The following is a 19,062-nucleotide window of genomic DNA, read 5'->3' on the forward strand; positions in this document are numbered from 1 at the left end:
GTATTTGTCATGTTTGTCTTCTGTCCTTCCATCAGTCTGTCCTTTTGTGTTTTGTTCAGATTCAAACCAAGTATCTGAAACTAAATTCATTCTCTAATGCATACTGATGAGAGCTTTACAATGGTGGCAGTTTTTTTACCTTGACTTTCCCAGTGACCTTGACTTTACTATTCCCTATTTTGTGTTTATCTCAGGTTAAAGGTCCCTGATCAAAATATTTTTATACATACCACTATTGGTGGGAACTATTAAACTGAGTCATAGTTCTCTTACCATCACCTTGACCCTCAGTGTGATCTTAATATCTTTTTTTTGCACTTTGCACAATTTAGCAGACCTTACCCTTTCTATAACTTTCATCCAATTATTTGACGATTTGCATTTACCTTATTTTAAAAGAAACCATTCAAGATATCAAACTTCATACAAAGTTTGGTACAATAATACATACCCGGGTATATAATATTTTGGGTAGGGCAACTACCAGGTATAATTTTTAATTCCTATAAAAAATACATGATGTCATATGATTTATCAGCCATATAATGCTTGTATTTTCAACAGAGGAATCTGCTACTTTTTCCTGGAAGTGGAATGTTCCACCAAGGACCTTCACTCTGGTGTATTTGGGGGCACAGTGTGAGTCAAATTTAATATTGTCCTAAGAAGCAAATCATATCATTGATACATTGTATTTCTTTTAAAGAAAAAAGAATTAAATGTTGGTAATTTTAACTTTTCACTTTGATGTATCCCCAGCCGTCAAAGTTTAGAACTCCATGTATTTTATCGTTTGACGTGTCCAGACAAAGAAAAAAGAGGTGAACAGCTAGCAGGAGGAATAAGTCCATTTGTTCATCTCCCCATTCATTTACGTGGATTGACATGTATTAGCTTCGTGTAAATGTATTACACCTAATCTGTTTATCTAATTATGTTTAATCTGCAGACATGAGGGGATGGCTGACCTTATTGCACTCCTGAACACCCTGGTGGACAGTAAAGGGAAGATCCTGATTCCAGGGGTATATGACTCTGTTGCCAAACTGACAGAGGAGGAAAAAAAGCTGTATGAACCCATTGATTTCGAGCCTGTAAGTGGAAAACTTAAAAGTACTGTTTTTGTCATTTTAATTAACTAATTAAATGATTAACTTTTATTAATTTTTTTATATGTATTTGAATAGAAGTTCAGAAAGTTAAGGAAATTCAGTTGACTAAAAAAGTTGGGGTAGATTGAACAAGCTAATTCAGAGAATTTGTGTCCCCCGCTTAGGGAAAAGTAAACCATGCTCGCAGTTCAGGGGCGGGGGGAGTCGGATTCCCCTGACTGAATTTGTAGAATTATTTAAATGTTTACATGTACAGTAAAACTCGGTTATAACAAAGTCATTGGGACCTGTGAAATTACTTTGCTATAACCGTAATTCGTTATATCCGTATAAGAAATTGATTAAAATTATTTAGTTGGGGATCCAAAATGACTTCACTATATCCATGAATTAGTAATATCCGTGTTCATACTAAACAAGTTTTACTGTATATTAAAGCAAGTAAAATACAGTATGTCATTATGAATACAAAGATTTGATTGCTTATTCTTTATTATGTATAGAAGATTCTTTTTATATGGAATATTTATCACATTGTAATGATGATTTTATGAGTTTGTACAAGCCAGACATCTTAACTTTTTCATTTCACATGCTGAATACTATCATTTAGTAAAAAAAAAAGTAATTCGAAAAAAAAAAAGAAAATGGATCAACCCCGATTCGATCCCGGGACCTTTCACATGTGAAGCGAGAGACATACCAGTAGACCACGGAACTGCTTTACTCTGGTGAAAATTATATGCAAACATGAAGTCACATAGATGTATATATTCATGTTCATCAAAATTTTACACAATGCATGGTGTTCTAATTTAGCCTTTATTAAACAGTTCTAATAGATGTAATAAGAATATAAAGTCCACCGAAAAACTGTATTATACGTAATAACTCTCCTCATGTCCCTGTGCTAAAAATAGTGACAAAGAATACAATAAATACTTATAAAACAAATGGGGCGGGACACTTTGAGAGGGGTGAGAGGGATCCTAGGGAGTTTTGTTTTAAAATTACATTGCAAAGGCTCAAAATCTTCTTGAAATATCGCCTGGAAACGATAGTATTACACACAGATTGTATAAATTTATGACCTTTAACTTTGACCTTTTGACCTCAAAATCAATAGGGGTCTTCCTTAGGCCACAGGGAGTTGTTATATAAAATTTCATTGGGAAAGCTCAAAGGGTTCTCGAGATATCGTGTGGAAACAAAAGCGTTACAGACAGACAGAAAGTTGGATGGACAGACCCAAATTAATATCCCCCACTTTTTAAGCGGGGGACAAAAATATCAAAAATAGACAGATGTACTTTTGAGTATATTTTTATCAATTGATCACATGTTCTATGAGCTTCATGGGGAAACTATGTGAAAAATCATTTCATTTGTAGAAAAAGTTAAAAATAAATTCATTACATTGTTGAGGAGTAAACGATAATCATGTTACATTTGCAGGAGTAAAAAATTGCATTTATAGGAATTAAAGAAAAGTTTTAGCATTTGTAGGTAGAGTAAAAGGTAACATTTATACAAATTTCAAGAACATATTCCATTTGCAGAAGGAGTATAAAATGGCATATTACATTGTCATGATTGTAGGAGAATATAATATAATTACATTTGAAGGAGTAGTATAATATAATTCAATTACAATTACATTACTACGTACAATGCATCGTGACGTCATGTTATTTGGCTTTTATCATAGAGAATGCATGCATTGTGACGTCAGGTTTTATTTACACCCGGCTCAAGTCGGGTGCACGGATATTTACACCCGACTTTGTAACCAATCAAAGGTCGTGTTACAAGCTAGATAAGAAATAAGATAATACATAACAGTTGTAGGAGGAATATAAGAAAGTTACATTTGTAGGAGGAGTATAAGATAATTACATTTGTAGGAGAAGTATAAGATAATTACATTTGTAGGAGGAGTATAAGATAATTACATTTGTAGGATGAGTATAAGATAATTACATTAGTAGGAGGAGTATAAGATAATTACATTTGTAGGAGGAGTATAAGATAATTACATTTGTAGGAGGAGTATAAGATAATTACATTACATTTGTAGGAGGTGTGTAAGATAATTACATTACATTTGTAGGAGGTGTGTAAGATAATTACATTACATTTGTAGGAGGAGTATAAGATAATTACATTACATTTGTAGTAGGAGTATAAGATAATTACATTACATTTGTAGTAGGAGTATAAGACAATTACATTACATTTGTAGGAAGAGTAAAAGATAATTACATTACATTTGTAGGAGAAGTATAAGATTATTACATTACATTTGTAGGAGGAGTATTAGATGGTTACATTACATTTGTAGGAAGAGTAAAAGATAATTACATTACATTTGTAGGAGGAGTATAAGAAGGATGTAGGAGTGACAAGTTTGATCCACAGTGAAAAGGAGGACATTTTGATGCATCGTTGGAGATACCCCTCACTCTCCATACATGGTAGGAATTTAGTTGCAGTTATATCCCCTCCCCTCCATCCCAATGCACTCTTTCTCCCATTCCTTGATTCCCATATGAAATTCTCTCCCAATCACCTTCATATGAAAGGAAATTTTTTATAAGAATTGCTTGTTATAAGATTATGTAAAAAAAATTCACTAAAAGTAAAGAAATCTTATTTGCATTCACATATTATACTTTGTACAATTTATCTTGATGTCTTTGTGTTAATATAGTCTTTATTGCGAGTCTTACCAGAGAAAATCTGATTAAATTTCATTCAGGAATTGAGGGAGCATTCAGTGAACCAGGAGCAAAGACTGTGATTCCTAAGAAAGTGATTGGAAAATTCTCCATTCGTCTTGTACCCGATCAACATCCAGATGAAATAGAAAAACTCGTCAACACTCACATTCAGAAGAAATTCAGTGAGAGAAATAGTCCAAACAAAATCAAGTAAGAATGTCAAAAGACGTTGATAAGAATGTTAAAAGACATTGCTATTAAAATCAGTGTTATTTGTCTTGAACAACAGGAATACTGATTACAGATTCTTGATATTTAAAATTGTTATGCATCAGCAATTATTTTTTGTCAAATGAGTCATCAAAAATAGAATTGTAAGTAAGTAAGGAAATCTTATTTATAGTCTGGCTACCGGTATTTGCAGGTAAGAAACATGAGCTACAATGTACGAGTATGAAGCTCTTTAGTAGCATTGCCTTCATGAGATTGTATTATGATACCAAAATTAATATGAAAATATCTTTTTCGTTCAGGATTTCAATGGGCCATGGAGGAAAGCCATGGGTCAGTGATTTCAATGATCCTAACTACATTGCTGGCAGGAAAGCAATGAAAACAGGTACTTTATTTTTATAACAGGGTAAGTATAGATTTCTTCCTCATGGAGAGAAATAACCATTGTGTTTGAGTTTTAACATTTAGTGTTTATATTGAATAAATATGGACTTAACATATAACATGTATTTTTGGTATCTGAGATTCAAGAGATTTTTACACAGAGTTTTTACATAATATAACTACATACATGTAATGATGCAATATTCATTACAGTGTTTGGAGTTGAACCTGATTTGACCAGGGAAGGAGGAAGTATACCGGTGACCTTGACCTTTCAGGAGGCCACAGGAAAGAATGTGATGCTTCTACCAATAGGGGCATGTGATGATGGCGCCCACTCCCAGAATGAGAAAATAGACAGGTCAAACTATATCAAGGGGGTAGGTTTATACTCGCAGAAAATAGATAAATCAAACTACATCAAGGGGGTAGGTTTACATTCACAGAATGGGAAAATATATCAATCTACATCAATAGGGTAGGTTTACACTCATAGAATGAGAAAATAGACAGATCAAACTACATCAAGGGGGTATAGGTTTACGCTCACAGAAAATAGATAGATCAAAGTACATGAAGGGGGGTAGGTTTACACTCACAGAATGAGAAAATAGATCAAACTACATCAAGAGGGAAGGTTTACACTCATAGAGAGAGAAAATGGATCAAACTACATCGAGAGGGTAGGTTAACACTCACAGAATGAGATTATAGATCAAACTACATCAAGAGGGTAGGTTTACACTCACAGAATGGGAAAATAGTTCAAACTACATCAAAGGGATAGGTTTACACTCACAGAATGAGAAAATAAATCAAAATACATCAAGGGGGTAGGTTTACTTTCACAGAATGTTTCAAAATAGAGCAAACATCATGAAGGGGGTAGGTTTACACTCCCACAATGGGAAAATAGACATCAAACTACATCAAGGTTTACACTCACAGAATGAGAAAATAGATCAAACTGCATCAAGGGGGTAGGTTTACACTCATAGAGTGAGAAAATAGACATCAAACTACATCAAGGGGGTAGGTTTACACTCACAGAATGGGAAAATCAAGCTACATCAAGGGGGTAGGTTTACACTCACAGAAAATAGATAAATCAAACTACATCAAGGGGGTAGGTTTACACTCACAGAATGGGAAAATAGATCAAACCACATCAAGGGGGTAGGTTTACACTCACAGAATGAGAAAATAGATCAAACTACATCAAGGGGGTAGGTTTACACTCACAGAATGAGAAAATAGATCAAACTGCATCAAGGGGGTAGGTTTACACTCATAGAATGAGAAAATAGATCAAACTACATCAAGGGGGTAGATGTACACTCACAGAATGAGAAAATAGATCAAACTACATCAAGGGGGTAGGTTTACACTCATAGAGTGAGAAAATAGATCAAACTACATCAAGGGGGTAGATTTACACTCACAGAATGAGAAAATAGATCAAACTACATCAAGGGGGTAGGTTTACACTCACAGAATGAGAAAATAGATCAAACTACATCAAGGGGGTAGATTTACACTCACAGAATGAGAAAATAGATCAAACTAAATCAAGGGGGTAGGTTTACACTCACAGAATGAGAAAATAGATCAAACTACATCAAGGGGGTAGGTTTACACTCACAGAATGAGAACATAGATCAAACTACATCACGGGGGTAGATTTACACTCACAGAATGAGAAAATAGATCAAACTACATCAAGGGGGTAGGTTTACACTCACAGAATGAGAAAATAGATCAAACTACATCAAAGGGGTAGATTTACACTCACAGAATGAGAAAATAGATCAAACTACATCAAGGGGGTAGGTTTACACTCATAGAGTGAGAAAATAGACATCAAACTACATCAAGGGGGTAGGTTTACACTCACAGAATGAGAAAATAGATCAAAATACATCAAGGGGGTAGGTTTACACTCACAGAATGAGAAAATAGATCAAACTACATCAAGGGGGTAGGAAAACACTCACAGAATGGGAAAATAGTTCAAACTACATCAAAGGACATCAAACTACATCAAGGGGATAGGTTTACACTCACAGAATGAGAAAATAGATCAAACTACATCAAGGGGGTAGGTTTACTTTCACAGAATGTTTCAAAATAGAGCAAACATCACAGTTTACACTCCCACAATGGGAAAATAGACATCAAACTACATCAAGGTTTACACTCACAGAATGAGAAAATAGACATAGTTGCCAACTCTCCCGATTTCATCAGGTTACACACGATTTTTCAACCTGTAACCAGATTATTTTTTATGACCCAGGGGGTCATGCTTTTCACCTGATTTTTGTTGAACAACCCGAAAATCTCCTGCTTTCCAGATTTGGTTCTTAAATTAGGTTGCACTTTTAACTTCCAGTTACAACCCAAAATAGTTCAAACTACATCAAGGGGGTAGGTTTATACTCACAGAATGAGAAAATAGATCAAACTACATCAAGGGGGTAGGTTTACACTCACAGCATCAAGGGGGTAGGTTTACACTCACAGAATGAGAAAATAGATCAAATTGCATCAAGGGGGTAGGTTTACACTCATAGAGTGAGAAAATAGACATCAAACTACATCAAGGGGGTAGGTTTACACTCACAGAATGAGAAAGTAGATCAAACTACATCAAGGGGTAGGTTAACACTCACAGAATGGGAAAATAGATCAAACTGCATCAAAGGGGTAGGTTTACACTCATAGAGTGAGAAAATAGACATCAAACTACATCAAGGGGGTAGGTTTACACTCACAGACTGGGAAAATAGATCAAACTACATCAATGGGGGAGGTTTACGCTCACAGAATGGGAAAATAGATCAAATTACATCAAAGGGTAGGTTTACACTCATAGAGTGAGAAAATAGACATCAAACTACATCAAGGTGGTAGGTTTACACTCACAGACTGGGAAAATAGATCAAAGTATATCAAGGGGGTAGGTTTACACTCACAGACAATTGATAGATCAAACTACATCAAGGCGGTGGGTTTATGCTCACAGAATGAGAAAATATATCAAACTACATCAAGGGGGTAGGTTTACACTCACAGAATGGGAAAATAGATCAAACTACACCACGGGGTAGGTTTACTCTCACAAAATGAGAAAAAACAGCAAACTACATCAAGGGGGTAGGTTTATACTCACAGAATGAGAAAATAGACATATCAAACTACATCAAGGGGGTAGGTTTACACTCACAGAATGAGAAAATAGACATCAATCTACATAGGGCTGGGACGATAAATCAAGATATCCGCAGCTAGGATAAGGCTGTCCGTAATATCAAACTGTTCAAACTGAAGTTGCTTCTCTGAACTACCTAGATATGACGTCATAATAGAATATGACGTCAAGTCACTGCATACTTGAGCTTACATGACGGGGAAAGTGTCATAATTTTAACACATGGCATGTAGATTTTTTGGGGGCATTGTTGTTTAATTCAAGTGCTAGGATTGTTTTTATGCTCCATGAGCTGTTATGTTGTTGAACATTTATATTATAGATATCCCTTTTCCTTTCGTTTGTCCAATATGCACCTGTTCAAACAATAGCGAAAAATAATGTATGAAATGCTCCCCTTACACGTCCGTAGAGTTAGAATTTATGAATTGTGGTTATATTTGATTGGCACAAGTGAAAGACAAGGATAAATTGAAGATATTCTGCATGAATCTAAAAGAGAAGTATGTCTTCTGACTGAATTTTGCTGGGGGGATCGTATGTACTTAATCCATTTTTGTATAAATCGCGATAAAGAGTGGAAAAAAGCCCTTCTTATGTTGGTAAATTGATTTTCTCTAGAAATATTTTCTTCAGAAGTAAAAATTAAATGTGCCCCAGCACTTTTATGTACCAGAGATCACGATGAATTGATCTATGTAACAATCTTTGCACAATAATTTTGTTTTTCACTTGTGCCGAAGCGATTTTTATGCAACATTTTAGAATATCATAAATGTCCGTCACGTGATCAACACAGTCATGTGACATCACAGAAATGCTTTATTATAATACCTGATTGAACTCTTATCTCAAGTTGACTGCAATTTCAAACAAGGATCACTTATTGAAATTAAAATCTAGCTCAAAATAAAATGTATATTTGTAAGGCATTTTAAGCCTTCAGACAGCCTTATTATAACTGCGTCGATATATCGTGATATATGTGAGGACGATACACATATCGATACATTTGAAAAAATATCGAAATATCGCCCAAAAAAATCTAACTTCTGTTTTTCTTTGTATTTTTAACATTTGGGGTTTAATATATAAAAAAATAAGTTAAATATAAATATAGATATGAAATAAATAATAATTATCACCAATTAAGTAAAATCTTTTTGTTTTACAAAATTTTAACAACTATTTTGAATGAATTATTCTCATTTGCAAAAAAAGAATTTGTTTATTTCAATGCAAAAAAAAGATTTTGTAAGCAATAAAATATATCGTGATACATATCGTATCGTGGCTTGAATATCGTGATACGTATTGATATAGAAAAAGTTGTATCGTCCCTGCCCTAAACCTACATCAAGGGGGTAGGTTTACACTCACAGAATGAGAAAATAGATCAAACTACATCAAGGGGGTAGGTTAACACTCACAGAATGAGAAAATAGATCAAACTACATCAAGGGGGTAGGTTTTCACTCACAGAATAAGAAATAAATCCAACTACATCAAGGGGGTAGGTTAACACTCACAGAATGAGAAAATAGATCAATCTACATCAAGGGGGTAGGTTTACACTCACAGAATGAGAAAATAGATCAAACTACATCAAGGGGGTATGTTTACACTCATAGAGTGAGAAAATAGATCAAACTACATCAAGGGGGTAGGTTTACACTCACAGAATGAGAAAATAGATCAAACTACATCAAGGGGGTAGGTTTACACTCACAGAATGAGAAAATAGATCAAACTACATCAAGGGGGTAGGTTTTAGACTCACAGAATGAGAAAATAGATCAAACTACATCAAGGGGGTAGGTTTAGGTTTACACTCACAGAATAGGTTTACACTCACAGAAAATAGATCAAACTCACAGCATCAAGGGGGTAGGTTTACACTCACAGAATGAGAAAATAGATCAAACTGCATCAAGGGGGTAGGTTTATGCTCACAGAATGAGAAAATAGATCAAACTACATCAAGGGGGTAGGTTTATGCTCATAGAATGAGAAAATAGATCAAACTACATCAAGTGGGTAGGTTTACACTCACAGAATGAGAAAGTAGATCAAACTACATCAAGGGGTAGGTTTACACTCACAGAATGAGAAAATAGATCAAACTACATCAAGGGGGTAGGTTTACACACACAATGAGAAAATCATCAAAGACATGAGAAAACTCACAGAATGAGATCAAACTACATCAAGGGGGTAGGTTTACACACACAGAATGAGAAAATAGATCAAACTACATCAAGGGGGTAGGTTTACACACACAGAATGAGAAAATAGATCAAACTACATCAAGGGGGTAGGTTTACACTCACAGAATGAGAAAATAGATCAAACTACATCAAGGGGGTAGGTTTACACTCACAGAATGAAAAAAATCAAACTACATCAAGGGGGTAGGTTTACACTCACAGAATGAGAAAATAGATCAAACTACATAGAGTGAGGAGGGGGTAGGTTTACACTCACAGAATGAGAAAATAGATCAAACTACATCAAGGGGGTAGGTTTACACACACAGAATGAGAAAATAGATCAAACTACATCAAGGGGGTAGGTTTACACTCACAGAATGAGAAAATAGATCAAACTACATCATCAAGGGGTAGGTTAACACTCACAGAATGGGAAAATAGATCAAACTACATCAAGGGGGTAGGTTTACACTCATAGAGTGAGAAAATAGACATCAAACTACATCAAGGGGGTAGGTTTACACTCACAGAATGGGAAAATAGATCAAACTACATCAACGGGTAGGTTAATACTCACAGAATGGGAAAATAGATCAAATTACATCAAAGGGTAGGTTTACACTCATAGAGTGAGAAAATAGACATCAAACTACATCAAGGCGGTGGGTTTATGCTGGGAAAATAGATCACAGTAATGAGAAAATATATCAAACTACATCAAGGCGGTAGGTTTATGCTCACAGAATGAGAAAATATATCAAACTACATCAAGGGGGTAGGTTTACACTCACAGAATGGGAAAATAGATCAAACTACACCACGGGGTAGGTTTACTCTCACAAAATGAGAAAAAAACAGCAAACTACATCAAGGGGGTAGGTTTATACTCACAGAATGAGAAAATAGACATATCAAACTACATCAAGGGGGTAGGTTTACACTCATAGAGTGAGAAAATAGACATCAATCTACATAGGGCTGGGACGATAAATCAAGATATCCGCAGCTAGGATAAGGCTGTCCGTAATATCAAACTGTTCAAACTGAAGTTGCTTCTCTGAACTACCTAGATATGACGTCATAATAGAATATGACGTCAAGTCACTGCATACTTGAGCTTACATGACGGGGAAAGTGTCATAATTTTAACACATGGCATGTAGATTTTTTGGGGGCATTGTTGTTTAATTCAAGTGCTAGGATTGTTTTTATGCTCCATGAGCTGTTATGTTGTTGAACATTTATATTATAGATATCCCTTTTCCTTTCGTTTGTCCAATATGCACCTGTTCAAACAATAGCGAAAAATAATGTATGAAATGCTCCCCTTACACGTCCGTAGAGTTAGAATTTATGAATTGTGGTTATATTTGATTGGCACAAGTGAAAGACAAGGATAAATTGAAGATATTCTGCATGAATCTAAAAGAGAAGTATGTCTTCTGACTGAATTTTGCTGGGGGGATCGTATGTACTTAATCCATTTTTGTATAAATCGCGATAAAGAGTGGAAAAAAGCCCTTCTTATGTTGGTAAATTGATTTTCTCTAGAAATATTTTCTTCAGAAGTAAAAATTAAATGTGCCCCAGCACTTTTATGTACCAGAGATCACGATGAATTGATCTATGTAACAATCTTTGCACAATAATTTTGTTTTTCACTTGTGCCGAAGCGATTTTTATGCAACATTTTAGAATATCATAAATGTCCGTCACGTGATCAACACAGTCATGTGACATCACAGAAATGCTTTATTATAATACCTGATTGAACTCTTATCTCAAGTTGACTGCAATTTCAAACAAGGATCACTTATTGAAATTAAAATCTAGCTCAAAATAAAATGTATATTTGTAAGGCATTTTAAGCCTTCAGACAGCCTTATTATAACTGCGTCGATATATCGTGATATATGTGAGGACGATACACATATCGATACATTTGAAAAAATATGGAAATATCGCCCAAAAAAATCTCACTGTTTTTCTTTGTATTTTTAACATTTGGGGTTTAATATATAAAAAAATAAGTTAAATATAAATATAGATATGAAATAAATAATAATTATCACCAATTAAGTAAAATCTTTTTGTTTTACAAAATTTTAACAACTATTTTGAATGAATTATTCTCATTTGCAAAAAAAGAATTTGTTTATTTCAATGCAAAAAAAAAGATTTTGTAAGCAATAAAATATATCGTGATACATATCGTATCGTGGCTTGAATATCGTGATACGTATTGATATAGAAAAAGTTGTATCGTCCCTGCCCTAAACCTACATCAAGGGGGTAGGTTTACACTCACAGAATGAGAAAATAGATCAAACTACATCAAGGGGGTAGGTTAACACTCACAGAATGAGAAAATGAATCAAACTACATCAAGGGGGTAGGTTAACACTCACAGAATGAGAAAATGGATCAAACTACATCAAGGGGGTAGGTTTACACTCATAGAGTGAGAAAATAGATCAAACTACATCAAGGGGGTAGGTTTACACTCACAGAATGAGAAAATAGATCAAACTACATCAAGGGGGTAGGTTTACACTCACAGAATGAGAAAATAGATCAAATTGCATCAAGGGGGTAGGTTTACACTCACAGAATGAGAAAATAGATCAAACTACATCAAGGGGGTAGGTTTACACTCACAGAATGAGAAAATAGATCAAACTACATCAAGGGGGTATGTTTACACTCATAGAGTGAGAAAATGATCAAATACATCAAGGGGGTAGGAATGAGAAGGGCTGGTTTACACACAGAATAAAGGCTGTCGTAAGAAAATCAAGGGAAGTGTCTACCTACATAGCTTTACACTCACAGAATGAGAAAATAGATCAAACTACATCAAGGGGGTAGGTTTACACTCACAGAATGAGAAAATAGATCAAACTACATCAAGGGGGTAGGTTTACACTCACAGAATGAGAAAATAGATCAAACTATATCAAGGGGGTAGGTTTACACTCACAGAATGAGAAAATAGATCAAACTACATCAAGGGGGTAGGTTTACACTCACAGAATGAGAAAATAGATCAAACTACATCAAGGGGGTAGGTTTACACTCACAGAATGAGAAAATAGATCAAACTACATCAAGGGGGTAGGTTTACACTCACAGAATGAGAAAATAGATCAAACTACATCAAGGGGTTAGATTTACACTCACAGAATGAGAAAATAGATCAAACTATCTCATCAAGGGGGTAGGTTTACACTCACAGAATGAGAAAATAGATCAAACTACATCAAGGGGGTAGGTTTACACTCACAGAATGAGAAAATAGATCAAACTACATCAAGGGGGTAGGTTTACACTCACAGAGTGAGAAAATAGATCAAACTACATCAAGGGGGTAGGTTTACACTCACAGAATGAAAAAATAGATCAAACTGCATCAAGGGGGTAGGTTTACACACACAGAATGAGAAAATAGATCAAACTACATCAAGGGGGTCACAGAATGAGGTAGGTTTACACTGAGAAAATAGATCAAATTGCATCAAGGGGGTAGGTTTACACTCACAGAATGAGAAAATAGATCAAACTACATCAAGGGGGTAGGTTTACACACACAGAATGAGAAAATAGATCAAACTACATCAAGGGGGTAGGTTTACACTCACAGAATGAGAAAATAGATCAAACTACATCAAGGGGTAGGTTAACACTCACAGAATGAGAAAATAGATCAAACTATCATCAAGGGGTAGGTTTACACGTTCATTAAGATTTGAGAAAATAGACATCAAACTACATCAAAGGTTAACACTCACAGAATGGGAAAATAGATCAAACAATGGAATATTAAGTAAAATCAATGTTGAGAATCAAAATATCTTAACTCTCCGGTAAATTAATAATACTTAACATATTAGTCTGCATTCAGACAAATTTAACATGATTAAGTACAAATGTTGACGTTTTGTGTATCAGGCTGCAGGAAAGGAAAATTCACCAAATCAAACGTCATCCCGGCAAAATGTCAAAATATCTTTCTGCAGTTCCAATACAATTTGCACTTCAAATGGCAATAAATTTTATATGTCATAAGTGCATTTTAACGTTGAGTTTACACTGATTTTTTTTCTTTGAAAGCCATGGAGATACGAGAAATTATAGCATGTATCAACAAACCTGTAGGGTAGAACCTTCGCGAGCCCCACGTGAATGTCGCCGAGATCACGTTTCTTCTTCATCCAATGATTATTATATTAATCTCCCAACTAAATATTTGTCAGCAAAGTTGCCTTTTAATTTTAAGCCCTATTTTTGGATTTGTTTTTCGTTTTGGTCGACTTTGTCAATGTAGCAGCCACTAGCAGGCCTACCGGGTTTCCCTCTCTTGCCATGCTGTTTTATTAATGAAAACTATACGCATGCTCGATAGCATGGAATGTGGAACCTCGAACACGTTGCAATGTATATATTTATGGACCATAAATAATTGATAATTTTAATGAAATAATCAGAATTATTTACGTATGAAATTTGTAATTTTTTGAAAGTGTATATACATTTATGAGTATGAAAAAAATTCCAAATCCTATAGGAAAATTTTAACAAGTCTGTTTTTGAAGAGATGCGCCGTATTGTCACTTTAATTGATCATTGATGTGGTATTAAACTTAGGCTGTTTAGAGTTAATTCTACGTTTAACGTCACATCTAAAGTTCAAAACCTATGAGGGAGGGAGGAAAAAAATAAACAAACAAAATTTTCAAACAATTGTGAATTTATTCAAATTAACCTATTCAGTACATTAAAAACATTACAATTAAGTAATAAGAGCATTTGATTGATATGACACCTAAGATTAATTTCCCTAGCAGAGTTTTTTCTTAGTATGTAAATCAGTTTGGGTCCTATTGTTAGCAAACAATGTAGTCTAAGACTGAATGCGCAGGAAAGTGGCTTTTAACTAGGCCTCAGTTGTCCTTTGGATTTATATTGCCACACGTCCATGGTACCCTGGAGGCAAATGCTTCTTCTTGTGGGAAAAGTTGATCAATATCTACAATCAAAATTATTGATGACAATATTTAAAAGTGTTCATGTTGAAATATCCTCAAATTGAATTATGTCGTATTTTTTCTTACTAGATCTACTAGATTAAGTTTTGAAAGTGTGAATACTAATATTTGGACCATACTGATAGCTGTTAGATTATCTTTAATACCTTGAATTCCACACAAAAGACAGGATTCTTCACATCTTGGAATACCCAACCACTTTCCTTACTCTCTTTCACTTGAAAGGCCCTATCTCCGGTAAGCTTCTCCCTGCTCAAAAGGTTATGACAAGTATATTATCTTTCCCAAAAATTGTAGCTATTTGTAGGTACATGTACATAAATTATGAAGAAATCAATTACTTTACTCATTACTGTTCCTTTCGATTTTTACAGAAATATTTTTAACATGTTTAATTAATATGAAACATATTAGTAAGATTTAAATGATGCTTTTCACTGTATATAAATCTTGGTTTTTGACACAGTTTCCACTCAGTAAAAAAAGTTTTTCGATTCTCTCCAAAATACAATGAAAAGTTCAGCCAATAGAATCACGAACTGATAGTCTGTCACTGTCAGTCTGTACATATGATTCGAAGACTGACAAAAAAAATCAACAAACAAGACTTTGTCATTAATATCTATTTTTTACTTACATTTATGGTCCCAAACTCTTTAATTCTCTAGTTTTCATTAATAAGACACCAAGTTGACCAACTCAACTGCCTTAACTGCGGCTATCAAACTCAAAGCACATTTTCTGTCACTACGGGAAGCAGAATTCAGTCGCTAATTGAAGAACCAAACCGGAACGGACATACGGAATTCCGAATTGTTTGTTTTTTTCAAAGACGAATTTCTCATAAACCTACGCGCGCGGGTGACGTTAAACGTAGTTTTAATTTTAAACAGCCTTAATTTCACAAATATTTTAAAATTAATTTAGATCAGGGGTCTGTTTCACAAACGTTTCCTAAGATATGTCGTAAGACATAACTTAAGATGTGCCTAAGTTATAACTTAGGAAGTTCTTAAGATTTGTCACAGCTGTTTCACGAAACAATCCTATCTTAAATTTTTCCTACGTAATTTCTTAGGTTGTGCATTTAATAAGAACTAATGAAATAACTCCTCCGCTCTATCTGTAACTCTCAGTATGTCAGTCTTTGTTATATTTTTAGCTTCAAAAAGGGAGGGGATTATCCCCACTTTCAAAGGACTTGGACAGAAGTACATGTATGTTTTAACTTTGCGAAGTTTGCTGCTAGAACTAAGCATTCATAAACACACCCTTTCAAGCCTTCTTCCCTTCCGAGCACACGACATTTGTATTTTTTTTAAATATTGTGCCACGTTTTATACGTTTACTTTATTTTGCTCTTTATAAGGTATCGATCCCAGGTATTGTTTTTACTATACTTTTCTACTTGTCAATAATTACTGAAATGAAATTCAAAATGATTGCTTCGTAGCGAACACACGTTTACTTAGTTGTTCGTGCTATGTAAAGCTTTCTCACACATATATATATATATAAAATTAGAATACCAGGCTAGAAAAAAATGCCAAATTCGCGACTACAGATATGAAAATACTAAAAGAAGTTAAATCAAAGTACTCAGAAGTACAGAGAGCCGGGCTCATTTACAGAGTAAAATGGATTTCTTACATGAATCACGTTTATATTCTGATGAAAAAAAATATTTGAAAACTATCAATATAAAAAATTGATAAGACACTGACAGTGAATTTTTCAATCCTAATACCACGGTCCGATTTTGTCAGAATCAGAATTAATATGGTACCGCAGCTGAATGTAAATAAACAGGCCAGTCTGGTTCCCTCTCCTGCTTTACCTCGTATGTGTAGAGAACTACGGTAACACTGATTATCAAAAATCCTTACGCTAATGAACTATGTTCTTTAACTTCTGAAGTTTTCAAAGTCATTACTACTAATGTTTATTTTATATAGATAAAACTTCGTTTTATTTTTGTTGCTTTATTTAGCGTTTGTATTATCTCAAAAGCGGTTGAGAGTAAGAGCTATATTTTTGCACGTAACTTTAAAATGGCGACTATGGGGTCAACATCCTGCCTTGAACAGGATCACATAAGCCGGCAATTGCTCTTTGAGCAATAAGCCCGGCTAAAAAGGAAAATTATTGAAATCTCATGCACAGCTATACATTGTATTAAGCGGGGAGCATAACTGGTTGTAATCTCATGACCGTAGGAACTGGAGGAGCACGGGAGGGGGAGGGTGTAATAATTTTTCCTATGTATAGAATACTATAGAAAACAAAACTGCGTTATGTTTGTGTCTTCTCAATAGTTACGTCCTAGAGGAAATTAGATGCAACCATTCTTGAGAGAAACATCTACCGGTATACATCCGAAGCTTGGTTGGGGGTTCATCAAAAATCATGTACTTATCTATAGTGAACAAGTGTTTCCATTCGTCTAAAATATCCTTTTTCGAATTCTTTATTATATTCATTCAAATACTTGTAATACCGGTATATTAATAAATATACATGTACATGTGGATAAAGACATGTATGCATGCATGTATAATAATTGGATCAAATCATGTGAAATTTTTTGTTAACAAAGGTGTGCTCTTCAGATGATGAGGGATTGTTCCAGTATGTGTACATCTATTTCGCCGACTCCAGTTTTTTATAAACCTTAATGGACTAATTTTGACACATGTTTGCCAGTTATTGAAATCCTAGTATTTACGTGCAAAGTAAAGCAGTTTTAACCTGGAGAGAACACAATCATCCATATACTAGTAGTCCATTGGATTTTCTCTCCCCAAACACATTCTCTCTCCCCGTAGGAAGTCTTGGATATGCAGCCGCAATATTTAGTTTCTTCCTAAGTCATCGATTTACCTTTCCTAAAGTTACGACATAACTTAGGAATATCCAAGATAAGACGAGGTTAGTGAAACGGATAAGTAATGAACTTAGGAAAAAGTTCTTTCCGAAGATATAACTTAGTCCTAAGTAGGCTTTGTGAAACGGGCCCCTGGTTTTAGAAAGCAAAAAGAGAAAAAATTTAGTCCTAAAATATATGATAATTTCAATGTAAAACCAAGAAAAGTTTGTAATATTAATTAGCATTCAATCCTAATGCTATATGTTGTGTTGTAGACAAAAGTTCTGGGAGCCTACATGATGGAATTGGCTGCATTATAAGGAAGGAAATCTTCACGCTGTTAAAGATTGTGATATGTCATTTCTCATTTCAAGTAGTGTAGGAAAATCAGAGAGTGCTTACAGTATAACTAAAAAAAATATTATGTGCACAATGATCAAGGTTTTTTTGTACTTAATAATTGATCAGTGTTTATCTACTTTTGCTTGAAACATTTTTATATTTTCTTGTACATACAGCCCTATAAGGATATGAATTTATTTTATTTTAAATTGTCTTATGAAATGAACTAATAGGAATGATAAGAAAATTTAAATTGAATGTTGTATTATTTATATCAAACTCTCTCATGGGACACATTGACAGACATGATTTGTATTGAAAATGAGATGAAAGCTTATTTTTTTTTAATAAACGAGAAACCATAGTAATCAAAGTAGTTATTTTTAGCTCACCTGAGCCAAAGGCTAAAGAGAGCTTTTCTGATCAAAATTTGTTCGTTGTCTGTCGTTGTTGTCATTGTCGTTAAACTTTTCACATTTTAATCTTCTTCTCAAGAGCCACTGGGCCAAACTTGCCACAAAATATCTTTGGGTAAAGGGGATTCAAGTTTGTTCAAATGAAGGACCAAGTCCTCTTCCAAGTGGAGATAATTATGAATTAATAAAAAATTAATGGCATCTTTCAAAATTCTTTTTCGTCAGAACCACTTGGCCAAGAAAAATAAAACTTATGTGGAAGCGTCCTTAGGTAGTGTAAATTCATGTTTGTTCAAATGATGACTCCCGGGGATAGGGTGGGGCCACAATGATCAAAAGTTTACAAAGGAATACATAGAAATAATCTTTAAAAAATCTCAAGATCAGCAAAGCCATGATTGGTTATATTAATATGGAAACATCCACAGTTATGTTTAATTCAAATTTGTTCAAAGTCATACATGAATACTTTATTGATAAAGTGACATTCTCAAGTAATAAAATGATTTGCAGACTTAAACT

General features: G+C 34.3%; 1 protein-coding gene and 1 long non-coding RNA gene across 2 annotated transcripts; one reads left to right on the forward strand and one right to left on the reverse strand.

The window, feature by feature from the left end:
- Positions 1-568: 568 nt before the first annotated feature.
- On the forward strand, positions 569-18,212 carry LOC134229546 (cytosolic non-specific dipeptidase-like). The gene is made up of 7 exons (XM_062711291.1): positions 569-639; positions 950-1,094; positions 3,487-3,586; positions 3,871-4,042; positions 4,366-4,451; positions 4,664-4,830; positions 18,058-18,212. The coding sequence occupies exons 2-7, from the start codon at positions 960-962 to the stop codon at positions 18,100-18,102; spliced, it is 705 nt and encodes a 234-aa protein (XP_062567275.1). The 5' UTR covers positions 569-639; positions 950-959; the 3' UTR covers positions 18,103-18,212.
- On the reverse strand, positions 14,547-15,776 carry LOC134229545 (uncharacterized). Its single transcript, XR_009984199.1, has 3 exons — positions 15,554-15,776; positions 15,063-15,165; positions 14,547-14,897 (listed from the first exon to the last, which is right to left on the reverse strand). It is a non-coding gene; the product is annotated as an uncharacterized LOC134229545 (long non-coding RNA).
- Positions 18,213-19,062: the final 850 nt, after the last annotated feature.

Source organism: Saccostrea cucullata, unplaced genomic scaffold, assembly GCF_032062105.1.
Source record: "Saccostrea cucullata isolate Sc308-1 unplaced genomic scaffold, CSIRO_AGI_Scuc_v1 ctg4627, whole genome shotgun sequence".
Taxonomy (NCBI): domain Eukaryota; kingdom Metazoa; phylum Mollusca; class Bivalvia; order Ostreida; family Ostreidae; genus Saccostrea; species Saccostrea cuccullata.